This window comes from Arachis ipaensis, chromosome B5, assembly GCF_059453495.1.
Source record: "Arachis ipaensis isolate K30076 ecotype BB chromosome B5, ASM5945349v1, whole genome shotgun sequence".
In the NCBI taxonomy this organism is placed as follows: domain Eukaryota; kingdom Viridiplantae; phylum Streptophyta; class Magnoliopsida; order Fabales; family Fabaceae; genus Arachis; species Arachis ipaensis.
Window position 1 is genome coordinate 16811909 of NC_142440.1, and position 15369 is coordinate 16827277.

Sequence of the window (15369 nt, forward strand, 5' to 3'; positions counted from 1 at the left end):
ATTAGTGAGGTGATGCCTCCGGTCGTTCGTGCTATCATTGAGATCCATATCAAGGGTATTTCATGGGAACCCTAGCTCACATGATCTCTTTAACAAACGGATCTTTCCCTCCAAGAGGGCTTTCCTTCTGATCTGCCCAATTGCTCCGTCTTCGAAAGTCGGCTTCTAACTTCAAGAGCTTTTCCTCCAGCTCTTTCCGTCGTCGTACTTTTTTCGTAATTCTCTCTCTACTTCTTGTTGTCATTCAGCCTCCAGCTCGAGTTATTCCAATTGGCCGCAATAGCGGTGAACTAACCCTAATATCTCCGTTGGATGCGGAGGTTCTTCGTCCTCAGGTAGGTGGACCTTTGAATGAATCCGTCGCATATGAGGGTTTTCCGACGTTCCCTCTCTGTGGGGGGCGTTTATTCTCTCCCGGGGTGGAGGTAATGCTAGTATTAGGTCGTTGTTGTGGGGTTCTGGTTCTGACTCAGATGCTGAATGTCTGTCTTCATACTGGTTGTCCGCCATACGTGGATGTAGACTTTCAGGTTCCCGACAATGGCGTCAATGTTCCGAAGGTTACTTGAAACGGTGATTTGGGCCTGAACGCGAAGTCTAGACTCCTTCTGAGGCGGTGTTCGAATTGTGCTGGTGCCGAGGTGCCGCCGTCCATGTCCTTCGTGAGGAGGTGAGGGTGGTACCTGCAAGAGACGTTGATGCTTAAGTTAGCAAGGGATTTAAGCAGATTTTTAGTAGATTGGGTTCTAAATATACCTGAGTGCATCAGTATATTTTTAGTAGAGAGATAACCACCGTTTTAGTGTAGCTCCATCTTTGATACTGGATAATCGTTTTTTTATTACTGAGAATTTCTTGAGATCTTCTTTTTAGATAAAAGAAAAATTATAAAAGATATTTCAGAAGTCAATTACTTGTTTAGATAAGTAAAGTAGAACTTCCTTTGTTGCGTCCAAGGACCTGTAGGAGGTCGGATGGATAAGTAGAAGAAATCACTTTTTTGAGTAGATTTTTATTTTTTTTTAAGTCTGACTTAATATTTTTTGGTCCATATATGAACAGTACCATTTCAATTTCAAAAGAAAAAAAAATTACGCTGATATTAATTCAATTAATCTTTGTCTTTAATTTCTATTCAGTATAATTCTGTTGAAAAACAAAACTCAATTAATCATTATTCGTGGAATAGATTCTAAATCTTATATGGGTCACCTAGTTCAATTTTTTCATGTAGTTGAATATGACATATATATTTATAATAAGAGAAATATTAGAAAGTAAATAAAATTTATTATTTTTTATTAATATTTTTAATTATTAAATTAATTCTTTTATCTAATAATTTAATAATATATTTTTAATTTATATTATTAAATTTTATTAATTAATTATTGACTAAAAATAATAAATTATAATAGTCTTTAGTATTTCTCTTATAATAATTCATATCCATCAAGGCATCAATTGTATATTGTTACAATGAATGCTGAAATAAATTCGGAATATATAACTGCATCCTTATATGCAAAAAATTATGCCTCGGATGAATAGATTGAAAATTTACTTTAGCATATAATATGGATGATGTCTTCCACTACCATCACTGCTACCGTCAAAAATTACAAGCCACGTATCATATGTTTCTTAATTTGAGTGACTGAGTGGTTTGGACTCAAAATATGTATATGCATAATGCGTAGACTGTAGAGTAGAATAGGGTTATGGATCCAACTGAACGAATTTTATAGTTTGGAGAATAGTGGAAGAACAATCATCTTAGGGAATCAATTTAACATGCATGAAAGAAGGCATCATCTATAACATCGTGCATGCATAAAACGATAAGACAAAAACTTACTACTTTCGAGTATATATATATATAGCTTGTGAGGAGAGAGGACATCTTATTATTTTGATTTTTTTACATATTGTTGATTATTACACTTTTCACATTTTTCAAAATTTTGGTCTCTAAATTATTAATAAAGATATGTAAAGTATTCTTCACCTGTTGAACTAGTTTTTATCGATTAAATTAGACTTATTTAATTTTAATTTTAATATAATATCAAAATTTTATATAATATAATAATTTTTTAACAAAATTTGTATTGGATATTTTTATTTTAAAAAAATTTTTATTACATTAAAACCTTTAAATTTTATAAAAATAAGATATATAATTTTTTTAGTTAGATTCGTTCTTTTCACTCGGATAAATAAGTCTTTAAAAGTGTAATAGAAGAACATATATATATATATATTACTTTTATAACGGAAAAGCTCTGCATCCATGTATTTTTTACATGGTTGTTAACCAAATAATTTCCTCCACACGCGCGTCCTTCACCCCTTACTCGTTTGTCATACACGTTCTTCAACCTAAACCTAAAGTTTTGCTCAACGTAAACCTTCTACTGCTTCTTCTTCTTCTTCTCTGCTCGCGTTCTTCCTTATTGATCTGCATTGCCTTTGTCGTTTTCCTCTGGTCACGTTCATCTTCTCGATCGTTTTCTTATTTCGATCTGGTTGCATTTATTTTCTTCCTATTCTTCTTCGATTTCTTTTTCGATCTGCACTTCTGAATCAAAACAATAAATGACTCAACTTCAAATTAGGAGAGCGATTTGGATTACTCTTCTGAAACGAATCATACTAACAAAGTTTGGATTATTCAATTTTGAATCGAATTGAATGGAATGAAATTGCTAATTTGAATTGAATTAAATGGACGGAAGTGTACTGAATTGAATTAAATTGATAATATGTAAATTGTAGGCAGAGTTATTTGAATTTGATTTTATATATGTTTCGTTCACTCAATACTATACAATTATTTCACCATGAGTAATGTGTTCGGTTTACTATGAGTAGTTCATTCTGCAGAAAGATGTTTGAATTTAATTTTATATAATAAATTATGTTTCGTTCATTCAGTATTATACAATTATATTGTGTTTGGTTCACCATTAGTACTGTATTTGGTTCACCATGAGTACTGTGTTTTGTTACATGATTACATAGATGTGTAGTATTCTGCTTTTATAAAACTCACGATCTCATTATAATAAATTTTAGGACGAAAATATCTAACGTAAAATTTTTTAAGGATCTATTTGAATATATACTCTTATATTAATCTTTATCAAGCGCGCTTATCATCCGAAATTATTAACTTTAAATTTCTTAATTTCAGTGCTAGAGTAATCTGGAGTGAGAATATGTTCATGCGTGTTTAAAGTAAGGGCACGGAACTAAGTTTTGAGGTTGGAGTTTGGAGAATAATGGAACAATATCTCACATAACTTAATGAACATTTAAAAAAAGGCATCTGCGACATCATATCTTATACATATAAAAGATAAAAAACGACTTACATTGGTTATTGTCAATACGTTGTGATGAGCGGAAAAAAATTTCTACCAGCATCAGTAATTAATTATCGGCTAAAGTATACTTTTTATTCTGAAAAGTTTTTAAAATATTCTTAAGTTTTATTTTGTTTTAATTTTGTCTCAAAAGTTTTCGATTTACATCAAATATACTTTCGACGGCTAAATTTTCAAAAAATTTAAAACTAATTTAACAATAATGCATGTAAATTATGCTTGATTTGCTTGTGTTGCGGGTTTGTTCTTATAAAATTATTGTTGAATTAGTCTTAAATTTTTTTTTAAATTAGCCGTTAGGGATATATTTGATGCAAATAAAAAACTTTTGAGACAAAATTGAAATAAAATAAAACTTAAGGATATTTTTAAAACTTTTGCCAAACTTTTTAAAAATAACACAGAATAATGACATAGACTTCCAAAAGAATACTAGTATTCATAATTATTCTGTGTTATTTTTAGGAACATGCATGTGTGAACTAGCTTGGGTGGCTGAAAATTATGAATACTAGTTTCTATTCTTAAGTAAAGAATATATAATGCAGAGAATTTATAAATTTATTAGTTAAGATTTTGAATCAAGATGTGATATGAAACCTATTGTTACGAATACTCACTTAATTCGTTAATTCAAACTTTTTCCTGATCTGTAGTGAACAATTTCCATTCTCAAACTGATTATGGTATCAATTCTTGTTCCATTATACTATACCTTATGCTTCCTCTTTGAATCTCTCTCTTTATCTGTGATGTATATAAATACCCGAAAACACACACTCTCAAGAAGAGTTAAGAAGGAAAGTTATATATAGCTTGTGTTGGTTCCTCGAAATAAGTTTGTATAGTCTTATTATATATATTACTCATTGTAGAGAATGAATGGGAAAAAGGATAGCATAGAAATTAGCATTCCTACTAATAAACCTGATTCTGAGAGTAGTGTCAAATGTAGCATGAGTAAAGTTTGGTGTATTTGGAAGGAAGATGAAGTAATATTTGGCCTCAAAGCAGGACTATCTGTAGTTGTAGTGTCCCTATTAGCACTATTTAAAGCCCCCTACCATGTCTTTGGCACCAATATCATCTGGGCCATTATCACTGCTATCATCGTCTTCGAATACACTGTTGGTAAGTAACAAAATACTTTAATTTATGCTGATTATTCACGTCAAAATATATTCTTATTATAAAAAATAATAACTGAAAATTGTTAAATGATTTGACTAAATTATCTTAAAGATATTTTTATATAAGTAGCTACTTTAATTTATATATCAAAATATTTGATAACAAAAAAAAAATAAAAATATATCTTATTTGGACTATTTTTTTTACCTTTCTAATATTGTCTTTAATATATGTTAGAAAAATAAAAAAAAATCAAAATTTATCTTATTTAATATTTATTTATTATAAAATACATTAAATAAAACAAAAAATAATAAATTTTAATATTTTTTTATTTTTTTTTTGTTATCAAACATGTTACATGTCCCTTATTATACATGGCCAATTCTATGGTGTTTTTTATTTAGTGTCTAACTTTTACTTAAATTACTTTTTATGGTAACTTTAAAATATTTAAAAATTTTTAACTTTTATACTTTTAAATTTACAATTAATTATTTTACCTATTTTAATAATTAGGCAATACTTTTTAGGTACCATAACAAACACCATTATATACAATAAGACTAGTAATACATACATAGACACGGTATCATTACAAGGGTAAGTAACTATGTATGTAGGGAAAGTATGGAGAGCTAATGAAATATTTGTACAATGTATACAATGGAGGTTTAGGGAGTATTAGAGATATAATCTTTTTCGATCAACTTAAGCATCTGGGATGAGTAGGATGGTTATTTTAAATATTATGGGTGATGTTCTCATTTTGTAACTCATATAGTCTATTGTACACATTGTAGCGGGACTCATGTATGTATATTTGCACCTTACACCATCGATATCATTAATCAACTTGATGAATTCAATATTTGAAGGAGCAACGTTTAACCGAGGTTTTAATCGAGCACTAGGAAGCTTGCTGGCGGGAATCTTGGCCATAGCTGTTGTTCATATAGCGCTCTGGTGTGGCAGTGTCGCTCAACCTATTATTATTGGCCTTAGCATCTTCTTCGTTGGTATGCATTTATTAATTATATTATACAATGCATGTTTTCCAAAATTTATGTACGATATGATATGGAGATGTATATATATATATTTACAGCGAGCATAGCGTCAATGCTGAGAATTTGGCCATGGCTTGTGCAATACGAGTACGGGTTCAGGGCGATACAGATAAGCTACTGCATGATCATAATCTCCGGATACAGAATGGGGAACCCAATTAAGAGTATGGTGGATCGCTGGTATTCAATCGCCATTGGAGGAATCATTTCAGTGTGTGTCAATGTCTTTGTTTATCCTATGTGGGCTGGTGACCAGCTTCATAACGATCTTGTTAAATGCTTTGATTCACTCGCAGATTCACTCCAGGGTAAGCTTCTTCATAATCCTTTTGATTTGCAACATGTATATATATCCCAACATGATTTTCTTTTTGTCTTTTATGATATTATCAGAATGTGTAAAGAAATATTTAGAAGAAAGATCACAACACAAATCTGAATTCATCACTTCCAATGGCATGGATGAGATTTTAGGTGAACTACCTTATGAGAGATGTCAAGGCAACTTGGTTAATTCTGGGCCAAAGTTTGAAATGCTGGTACTAAGAGCACTCGCTCCCTGAAATATATAGTATTTCATTTTATTATTATTATTATTATTATTATTATTATATATATATATATATATTTTCATCTTAGTTTCAATATCTAATGTGCATGACAATCTTCTATTTTCTGATTGCAAGGCTAATTCGGCAAAGTGGGAGCCACCACACGGTAGATTCTTGCAATTTTTATACCCATGGTCACAATATCTTAAAGTTGCAGCAGTGTTACGCCACTGTGCCTATGAAGTTATGGCACTTGATACTATTCTACACTCAGAAATTCAGGTTGTAATAATATTCTCTCTTTACTACATAGTATTTGCATCAAATTAAATACAATCATGTATGAGAATCTTTAAATCTTTTTGCGACTATAGAAAGAAACTATTATTTTTGTATGCAACAGATATACATTATTCAAACTTTTGAGTTATGTTAAAAAAATGTTTATCATTTTCATATGACCTTATATTATGAAGTTCTTCCATTCTAATGGTTGGTTTTCACTTTTCAGGCACCGTACAATCTGCGAATTCTATTTGAGTCAGAAATCAAAGAGGTATCAAACGAAGTGGCAGACCTTATAAGGATTCTAGGAAGGGACATCAGCAGCATGAAATGGAGCCTGAAAAACTCCCATGTCAAGAGGGTTCACAGTGCTACCAAGAGGCTTCAACATTCTGTGCAGCTCCATTCTTATCTACTTCTCAAAACTACTTCTGAAGAAGATAGTGAGATAACGACAGACTTGTTACCTAGGATGAGGGCCTTGGAGAGTACGGAAGCATTGTCGCTGGTCAACTTCACTTCCTCAATCATCGAGTTTGTGGCGAGGGTTGACTACTTGGTAGAGGAAGTTGATAGGCTTTCAAAGATGGCTAAGTTCAAGCATGATGGACAGTAGAAGGAAAAGGTTCATTCATCTGTGATAGTGCCACATACTTATGGAGTTCAACAAGATAGACAAGTTCTTAAGCTATAGAAAAATATATCAGGGTTACCAGTCACCAGTACAGTGCTTGATGGAACTAATCTATAAAAATCTCAATATACAATATCCACAACAATTAAAGAATGTGTTTTGTAATAAGTAATTAACATTTCACTTGAAAAATAAACATAAGAGATCTTAAATTTAAGAGGACTACACATAAAGGAAGATGAACAATTTCTACAAAAGATAATGATACGTAACACACTTATTGATGGATCGGATACTAAGATTTTTAGCCGCAATTAAGATGAGTTCTAAAAGAAGTTCCGACAAAAGTATAAAACACTGGAGACAAGTGCGTTCTTGATGGCTTTGTAATGAGCTTACATTGCGCTTTTATCCTCTATTGCACAATTTCAAATAGGGTCACTGCAGCAAAGACGAGAAAGAGAACACCTCCAATGTAGGAAATAACCTTCAAGAGGAAAGTGAAAAAGAATGTCTTAGTATGTATAGGTGTTAAGTAATATTACAAAAACAAATACGCAAATGCAGGTTCACGCTTCAACTATGTAGCACTATTAACATAAGAATAAAGTGTGGTTAGAAAAGCATCAGCATATTCGTAATCTTATGGTTACAATAATGTACTAGCTATTAGCCGCACCAAGTAGAAGGGAGGCGTCATTTGGTTGTCTATTATGTGGTTGAAAGAGCATGTTCATTCCCAAAAAAATTAGCTCAAGAGATAAGGAGCGTGAAATTTGTGGTGTGAACCTTATGTCAAAAACTATTTCAAGAAATTAGGGTTGCCTTACATTTATAAGGACTATCATACTTTCAATTTAGAGAATGTGGGACTTAATAAAGGTCCCTTTAAAGGAATCTGTATAACATGTTGCACTTTTCATAAAGTTGATATAGATTATTAGATTTTATGCTGTGATTCTGGCATTAATTAAAGCATTTTGTAGATCATAGATTAAATTATTTTACAGCAAATGGTTGTCCCACTGGTTAAAGAATCGGTATGATTGGATGCGTAAAGGATGACCAATCCATGAAATTGAGCCCACTTTTGCACAGAGAGAACCATGAAAGCATACCAGGAAGGTAGGCTACAAGAGAAATTACCTTCTCTGACAAAAATGTCCCGAGTAGAGAGCCCCCAAGTACAGCAAGCTGCATATAACAAAATATACTTTTGAGAATAGAAAGCCCGCCAATGCATACAGATATGTGATAAGAAAGTAAACGACACTTTGCTCAAGGAATGTAAATTACATGCATTTAGGCATTTAGCCTGTTTTTATTTTATGACCTTTCTGGGTGTATTAAATATATGCTTATTAGACTCTAATCTGTTTTAAGCTATGGAATACAACAGTGCTTGTCTAGAACGTGCATTGAAAAGCACTAATTAAGAAAATCTGACAGGTAATTTCAAGAGGCGTTTCAACAATCATTTGTGCATTAACTTAGATAAATAGTTTTACCAAAGTTGCAGCGCCGTGACCAGCTAGCGCTCCCCCTATGACTCCAAGAGGTGAAGAAGCTGCTGCAAGGGCTGAATAGTAGGGGGGGATCTTGAAGGTGAGTTCAGTATATCAGGACAAGAACCAAGAGAACATGTATTGCAATTTGAGATGAACGAACAATAAATAAAAATTGTACTGATCAAAATTAATTGTCACTCTAAACTCTTTCCACGCATATATATTTGATTACTTAGCTTTCCGTGAAAATGTTTGACATGAATATTACATTTTGTATTCGAACGATGCCGATTTAATACTCACCAATTGTGGAGAAAAATGATTTATCACCCCATTCAGCAACAAAAACTAAGAGGAAAGTACTGACAACTGTGCCAGCAGCTGCTAATATCCCAGCACCATTTCCAGAAAACTCTGAAACTGCTAACTCGGCCTGGTTAAGATAGGAAACATTAAATTTTAGGAATTTTAGAGAACCCTATGAATCAACCAAAGTGACAAATCAAATGTGCGGCCTAAAATCAATATTAATGCATTGAACACATTATGCTTTGAAAGCTGATAAATACATGCCAAATTTTACCTCCTTCTGCTCATCATCTGATTTCTGGCCATCGCTTGATGATGCATCCACGAGAGTAGAGACTCCAAAGTACAGCTGAAGTCAATTAAATTCAGTGTCAAATTAACAGTGTTTTGTCTAAGAACAGAAAGTTATCGGAATAAAGCATGTCGCTGCGAACACAAATAAATTCAAATAAAGAAGGATGTGATATTTACCAACAAGCAAACAGCAGCAATGTCATCAACAGGTAAATCAGTCTCACCAAACCTGCTCAACATAAATCATAAGATGAAGTCTAGGAAAATTCATTCCTATTCAGTCTTCTAGTATGACCAAGATGTATCATTCATAGTTCATAAATAACTCCAAGAAATATAGCAAAAACCTGAAGGGCAAGATTTCATCAACATAGTGAAAAGTTCGGCCAAGGACAACTGATATGAGAGTCATTGCACTGCAAAAATGAACAAAAATGGTATTAAAGAGTTTGAAGATTAGTGCATAGTTGACTTCCATAGATAGCTATTTGAAATTGTTCAAAAAAATTCAGCAAGAATAATAATTGTATGAGTTTATCATTAAAGGTGAGTAATCATGAGGAAGTCCATAAAAACAGAGAACAAACTGAAAGGGCATCTAAATCACCGTGAAACAGAAAAACATACGCAAGTGCGCCAAATGTGCCAATGAAAACAACAACACCTGAATTCCTAGCTGCCAAGAGTGCCTGCCAACTCATCAAATACACAAATCAATGGAGTTGTAAGTTGCAACATTTATTTTGGTGATATTGCAAGGAATGGGACATTGTTTTGCGTGTACTTACTGCAATGAAAAAAGTCTTGTCTCCCAGCTCAGAGAAAAAGATTAACAGAAATGCCTGTGACAAGAAGTAATCAAATATTACACTTGGAGCTGCACAGTAATTAATAATTGATTTGGAAGTGATTTTACTTAAATTGCAACAGAATAACTCTAGCTGCAAATTGCATTATGATTATGTTCGAAGAAGTGACAGGGAGATTTTCCTAACTGAAGCAAAACCTGTGCTTAAGTCACCAAAATCATGGAAGAAAGGAAAGGAATCTGAAGCGGCAAATGCAGGGTAAGAGTCCCCAAGTGCGAGGAACCCAAACAGGAGTAGAAACTTGAGATGCCCCTTGGATGAACCATCATCGGTGTCAATCTCAGAAGGAGCCACGTCAGCACGGTGTGGCGGGGATGACTGACATTCCCAATGGGAACCGTTGTAACTGTCAGATGGAATTACCCTTGTACCCCGAAGTTTGTTAGGGGTTGTTGAAGGTGCATGGGTGCGATAGATAGCCGAGCTGATGAAAGATGAAGAGGATGAGTGAAGAGTGAGGTAGGAAGTGCGATGAGCGGAAGAAGAGGGAAACGATGCAAGTGGGCGTAGGAAGCTGTGAGAGTGAGATAGCGAGTGCATTTCTAACTTGTAATTTCAATGCTGCTTCTTCACTCTGCTTCCTCTCAACTTGGAATCATGACTATGTGCTGTTTTCCCAGGATAAGCCCTGCGCCATTCCTAACCAACCAACTGTCATTTCTTTATCTCTCCATCCATGTTAACCGTTTTCCATTTTCTGCTCCTTCACTGTTTCCTTTGGGCTTGGAATACTATTCTAAAGCCCAATTTTAGATCCTTTATGTGGACATAGTGTCATGGGGCCCAACAAAGAACAAGTGGGCCCAAGTTGAATATCAGGCAGCTGCCCTGTTCGTCGCACTTTGGTGTTCCCATCTGTCGCTCCCCTGTTAAGCATTTCGTTATGGGGTAGTAAATTATTATTAATTCATTACTATTTATAGCTTTGCTTATTTAATTTTCTATTCAATCATAATATAATTTCTTTATTTATTCAATAATTCATTTGAGCCAAACGAATAATAATGGCAAATAATAAACTAAGTTTTGAACCGCGTATGTGTGATAATAAAGAAAGAGACGGAGAATAGTGTTGGCTAATATTGTTGATTGTTGAATACTTTATGAATAGGGAGGGAGGGATGAAAAAAAAAGTAGAGAAAAGTCTAGGTATGAGGCAACGTATACTAAATAACTAATGTTGCATTGCAATTGCATGGGTTGTATGATTATTGCAATAAAGAAGCTGGATCTCATGTAGTCATGTGCAAAAATCATTCCACTTCAACTCAAACATGCTATGCTCCGATGGAACTGACAATATCGACTTCCAATTCTAAACAGTGTCTTTATAGCCACGTGTAGTTCATACAGGAAATACAAAGGTTAAATAAATAAAAAGATGAAATAAATATATTTTAAATATTTTTAATAGAGAAGGCAGGTTGAAAAAGAATGGAGAGAGAGATGAAAAAGGGAAGGGAAGGGAAAAGTGAAGGAGGGGAAGCAGAAAAGGTGGAAAATTTAGGAGAAAAGTTGAAGAGAGGGGTATTGGTGGGGAAAAGTAAGGGTCCCTGCACTCCAGTGCCCTCTTGGAAGCTACTTTGGGGGAACAACAACATCATTCATCAGCATCACTCTCTGAATCCACACCATCATCCCCACTCCGCCACCGTCTCTGCTAGGAAGCTCGCCGCCGCTCTCTGGGAATTCCACCACTACTTCCCTATCTTCCCAATGCATCGTGCTAACGGCGCCGCTCCCGCTGCTGCACCTGGTGGCCGCCACCATTACAACCTTCACAAGGACAAGGCTCCCGACATCTCCAACTTCTTCCCTGACGCTTCCACCGCTTCCCCTGATCATGTACGCCACGCTCTCTCCTTTCCTTTTCAGCTCTAATTTCTTTCTTAAGGGTTTCCTACTCATGCTCTTTGATTTTCTACTTCTGCGTTTATAATAGGCCCAATTTCCGATATTTGTATCATGTTATTATTTATTTTATTTTATAATTTATATGTACCGGAAAATACTCTTCATGTTATCCTCCACATTTATGGAGAATTGTGTGCTCTACTTGTATGTTACAAAAATGATTTGTTTACTCCTTTTGAGCCTTCAATGTCTAGCTTGACTTGTCCTCTATATTATTCGGTTGTTCCCGAATTGTTGCTTCCGCAATTCATTTTTAACTCCTCACTGACAACATTTCCTCATTAAACTGAGACATATCCTCTTCAAGGAGATGCATAGATTCTTCCTTATTCTGCTATCTAGTAGGTGATCCCATATAAATGCTTTCCTTGTCATCCTCTTTCAAATTGTTTTTGTGTTGTAGCTTTTTTGCCCCCTTCTTGTTTGGTGTAATTATCATTGTGCTTTCCTTTCCTCTAGAATAAGTGATGTTTTTCTTGGTCATTGCAATGAGACGTGTTGTAATTCTGTTGACATTATCAAACATTTTGATAGATATGGATCTATAATTTGAAACTTTTCATTCATCAGCCAGCTAGTGCAAGCAGTTTGAGGAGGCATGTTGCGGCGTCACTAATGCAGCATCATCGAGCAATTGAGAGAAATAAGAATAACCATGCACTGCAACCTCTATCTCCTGCAAGTTATGGTAGCTCCATGGAGGTAAGCATCAACCAACTCCCAACCACCACAACCCGTTTCTTATTTGTTTATTTATTTCATCTAGAACAATGGAAAGGCACACAACTTTTCCTCTGGTTTTCATGGTAAACATGGTTTTTCCGCGGGATGTACCTTTTGGCATCCTATGTAATCATGGATCTAGGGTTTTCATGACTGCAATGTAAGTGATTGGTTAGGAGTTTTATGGTCTAATATGTATCATGGAAAATACAATAAATAATTGATATTATCGGAAAGCAGGTATCTTTCATGCAGAATTTTGGTCATTAAACAGAGTTATTCATGATTATAAAATAACCTAACTGTATCCGTTATACCGCTGTTTGTTTGCCGCCATAATAACACTTATGAAAGATAGCTAATTAAATTGTGAAATTTCTGTAAAGAGTTTGCGACAATGTGTTTGGAGATTTATTGTAAGAACAAAATGGCACTAAAACTTCTTGCTCTGAAAGATCAGTGCTGGATGAACTAAAGTTTTTGTCAAGAACTACCTTCATATGTGAGATTGTGTGTTTTAAAGTATTTACTGCAAATGATATGCTCATAATTTATCGTTTGATCAATGTGAACACTGAACAATGGACAAATATTTATCCATTCTCTATTCCAGCAGCTCATCTGTTATTGAATCTATTATACAATATTACATATTGTGTTTGCCCGTTATTTGTTCTTGTGTTGCAGATGACACCTTATAACCCTGCTGCAACTCCTAGCAGTTCCTTGGAATTTAAGGGAAGGATTGGTGAGTCCCGTTATAGTCTCAAAACATCCACAGAATTGCTAAAAGTGTTAAACAGGATATGGAGTTTGGAAGAACAGCATGCTTCTAACATTTCATTGATAAAAGCATTAAAAGCGGAGCTAGATCATGCACGAATCAGGGTCAAAGAGTTGCTTCGGGACCGGCAAGTGGATCGACAAGAGATTGATGATCTCATGAAGCAAATTGCAGAGGAAAAATTAGTTAGGAAGAGTAAGGAGCAAGATAGACTCCATGCTGCCGTTCAATCTGTGAGGGATGAACTTGAGGATGAAAGGAAACTAAGGAAAAGGTCAGAGAGCATACACAGGAAATTAGCTCGGGAGTTTTCTGAGGTTAAGTCTTCTTTTACTGTTGCTCTGAAAGAATTGGAGCAAGAGAGAGCAAGAAGAAAATTGTTGGAGGACCTCTGCGATGAATTTGCTAGGGGAATAAACGAATATGAGCAAGAGGTGCATGCTCTGAAACACAAGTCTGATAAGGATCAGGTACAAGCCATGGATAATGACCGTTTGATTCTCCACATATCTGAATCATGGCTTGATGAGCGTGTGCAGATGCAGCTAGAAGCAGCCCAGAATGGTTTTACGGATAAGAAGTCCATTGTCGATAAACTAAGCCTTGAAATCGAGACTTTCCTTAAAGCCAAAAAAAATAGCAGAAGTACAGAAAATATGGTGTTGAGGGATCGCCGGAATTCCTTGGAATCAGTTCCGCTTAATGATGTTGTCAGTGCACCACGAGATGTGGGCGATGAGGATGATTCCGCGGGCAGTGATTCAAACTGCTTTGAGCTAAATAAGCCAAACAATAGAGGAGCTAAAGCACGTGAAGAAGAGCCTGCGGACAATACTCTTGATGAGTCATTGAAGTCCAACGCCAGGAAGAAAAAACCAGTCACTCAAGAAGGGTTAAAAGATCGCAGCCCATCTAACTTGCAAGTGAAGTTTGAAGAACAGATGGCTTGGGCTATGTCATCCAATTCAAACAAGAAGTCGCAATCAATTGATGCAGAAGAGGGTAAGGGCACAACAGATACACGAGCAGCTGAAGGAACTATATCTGAGAAGTACGAACATGGACACGGTGAGTGTCTAGAAAGTGTAGGTTCGGAGCGGAAAATGAACCGGAGTGAATTGCACAGCTCCAATAAGAATCACATAACTGATAATGTGATCATAGGTCAACTACTGGCATCAGAGAGTGGCGTGAGCATGCATGGAGAGGCATCGTGCAGCAATGCTGGGTGGAGGAAGCAAGCAAGCCCTGTGAGGCAGTGGATGTCAAGTCTTGCACCCCAATCCCAAGATCATCATGGCATATCTGAGGCTCCCAAAGCATTGAAGGAGAATACTTTGAGAGCAAAACTCATGGAAGCAAGGTCCAAGGGGCAGAGGTCTCGTTTGAAAGCCCTCAAGGGCTCCTTTTAGAAGACCACTCATTCTTTTTTTTTCCCCTCCTTTCTGCTTTCTTGATAATATTTATCTTACCTGTGTATGTTACATATTTCACGTCCGGGGTGGGGTTATTTCTGTATACCAGTTGTAGATGGCTGTGTTGTGTAATGGTGTCTTAACGTATCAGATTGACCTTTTACAAGTTAAAAGGCAAACTTACAATTTTGTCTAGTCTTCCTGCTTCTTGTATAACCAGCATGTATAATGTTATGTTACATGAATCTTGGTCTCAAGGAACCCTTAAATGTCTCGTCTTAATGTTGGTCAATTAATTAACATTACAAGGGTTTATAATTGGATCGAATAATATTAATAATAATAATTTGTGTTTAAATAGTCACCAATTTTTATGTGCAAGTAATATCACCCTATATTATAATAATTAATAAGAAATATGGAAGTGAAGTAGTTCATCTTGTAGCAAATTGTTCATATTAATACGAGGTGACATCAAACTCAACAGAGAACC

The 15369-nt window shown here is 35.0% G+C and overlaps 3 protein-coding genes across 4 annotated transcripts; 2 read left to right on the forward strand and 1 right to left on the reverse strand.

Moving 5' to 3' along the window:
- The first annotated feature begins 4183 nt into the window (after positions 1-4183).
- On the forward strand, positions 4184-7210 carry LOC107643106 (aluminum-activated malate transporter 9-like). Its single transcript, XM_016346670.3, has 6 exons — positions 4184-4520; positions 5399-5539; positions 5629-5898; positions 5984-6129; positions 6277-6423; positions 6653-7210. Exons 1-6 carry the CDS (start codon positions 4268-4270, stop codon positions 7040-7042), a joined length of 1347 nt encoding a protein of 448 aa, XP_016202156.1. The 5' UTR covers positions 4184-4267; the 3' UTR covers positions 7043-7210.
- LOC107643107 (protein PAM71, chloroplastic) lies at positions 7158-10770 on the reverse strand. Of its 2 annotated transcripts, none has more exons than XM_016346672.3 (10): positions 10167-10770; positions 9960-10013; positions 9799-9860; positions 9519-9587; positions 9349-9400; positions 9152-9226; positions 8872-9001; positions 8569-8639; positions 8207-8254; positions 7158-7547 (listed from the first exon to the last, which is right to left on the reverse strand). In XM_016346672.3, the coding sequence occupies exons 1-10, from the start codon at positions 10578-10580 to the stop codon at positions 7476-7478; spliced, it is 1047 nt and encodes a 348-aa protein (XP_016202158.1). In that variant the 5' UTR covers positions 10581-10770; the 3' UTR covers positions 7158-7475. The 2 variants fall into 2 exon arrangements, with proteins under 2 accessions (XP_016202158.1, XP_016202157.1); XM_016346671.3 differs by having other exon boundaries at positions 8569-8658.
- Positions 10771-11121: 351 nt separating this feature from the next.
- Positions 11122-15137, forward strand: LOC107643108 (uncharacterized protein At5g41620). The gene is made up of 3 exons (XM_016346674.3): positions 11122-11885; positions 12525-12656; positions 13365-15137. Exons 1-3 carry the CDS (start codon positions 11475-11477, stop codon positions 14871-14873), a joined length of 2052 nt encoding a protein of 683 aa, XP_016202160.1. The 5' UTR covers positions 11122-11474; the 3' UTR covers positions 14874-15137.
- Positions 15138-15369: the final 232 nt, after the last annotated feature.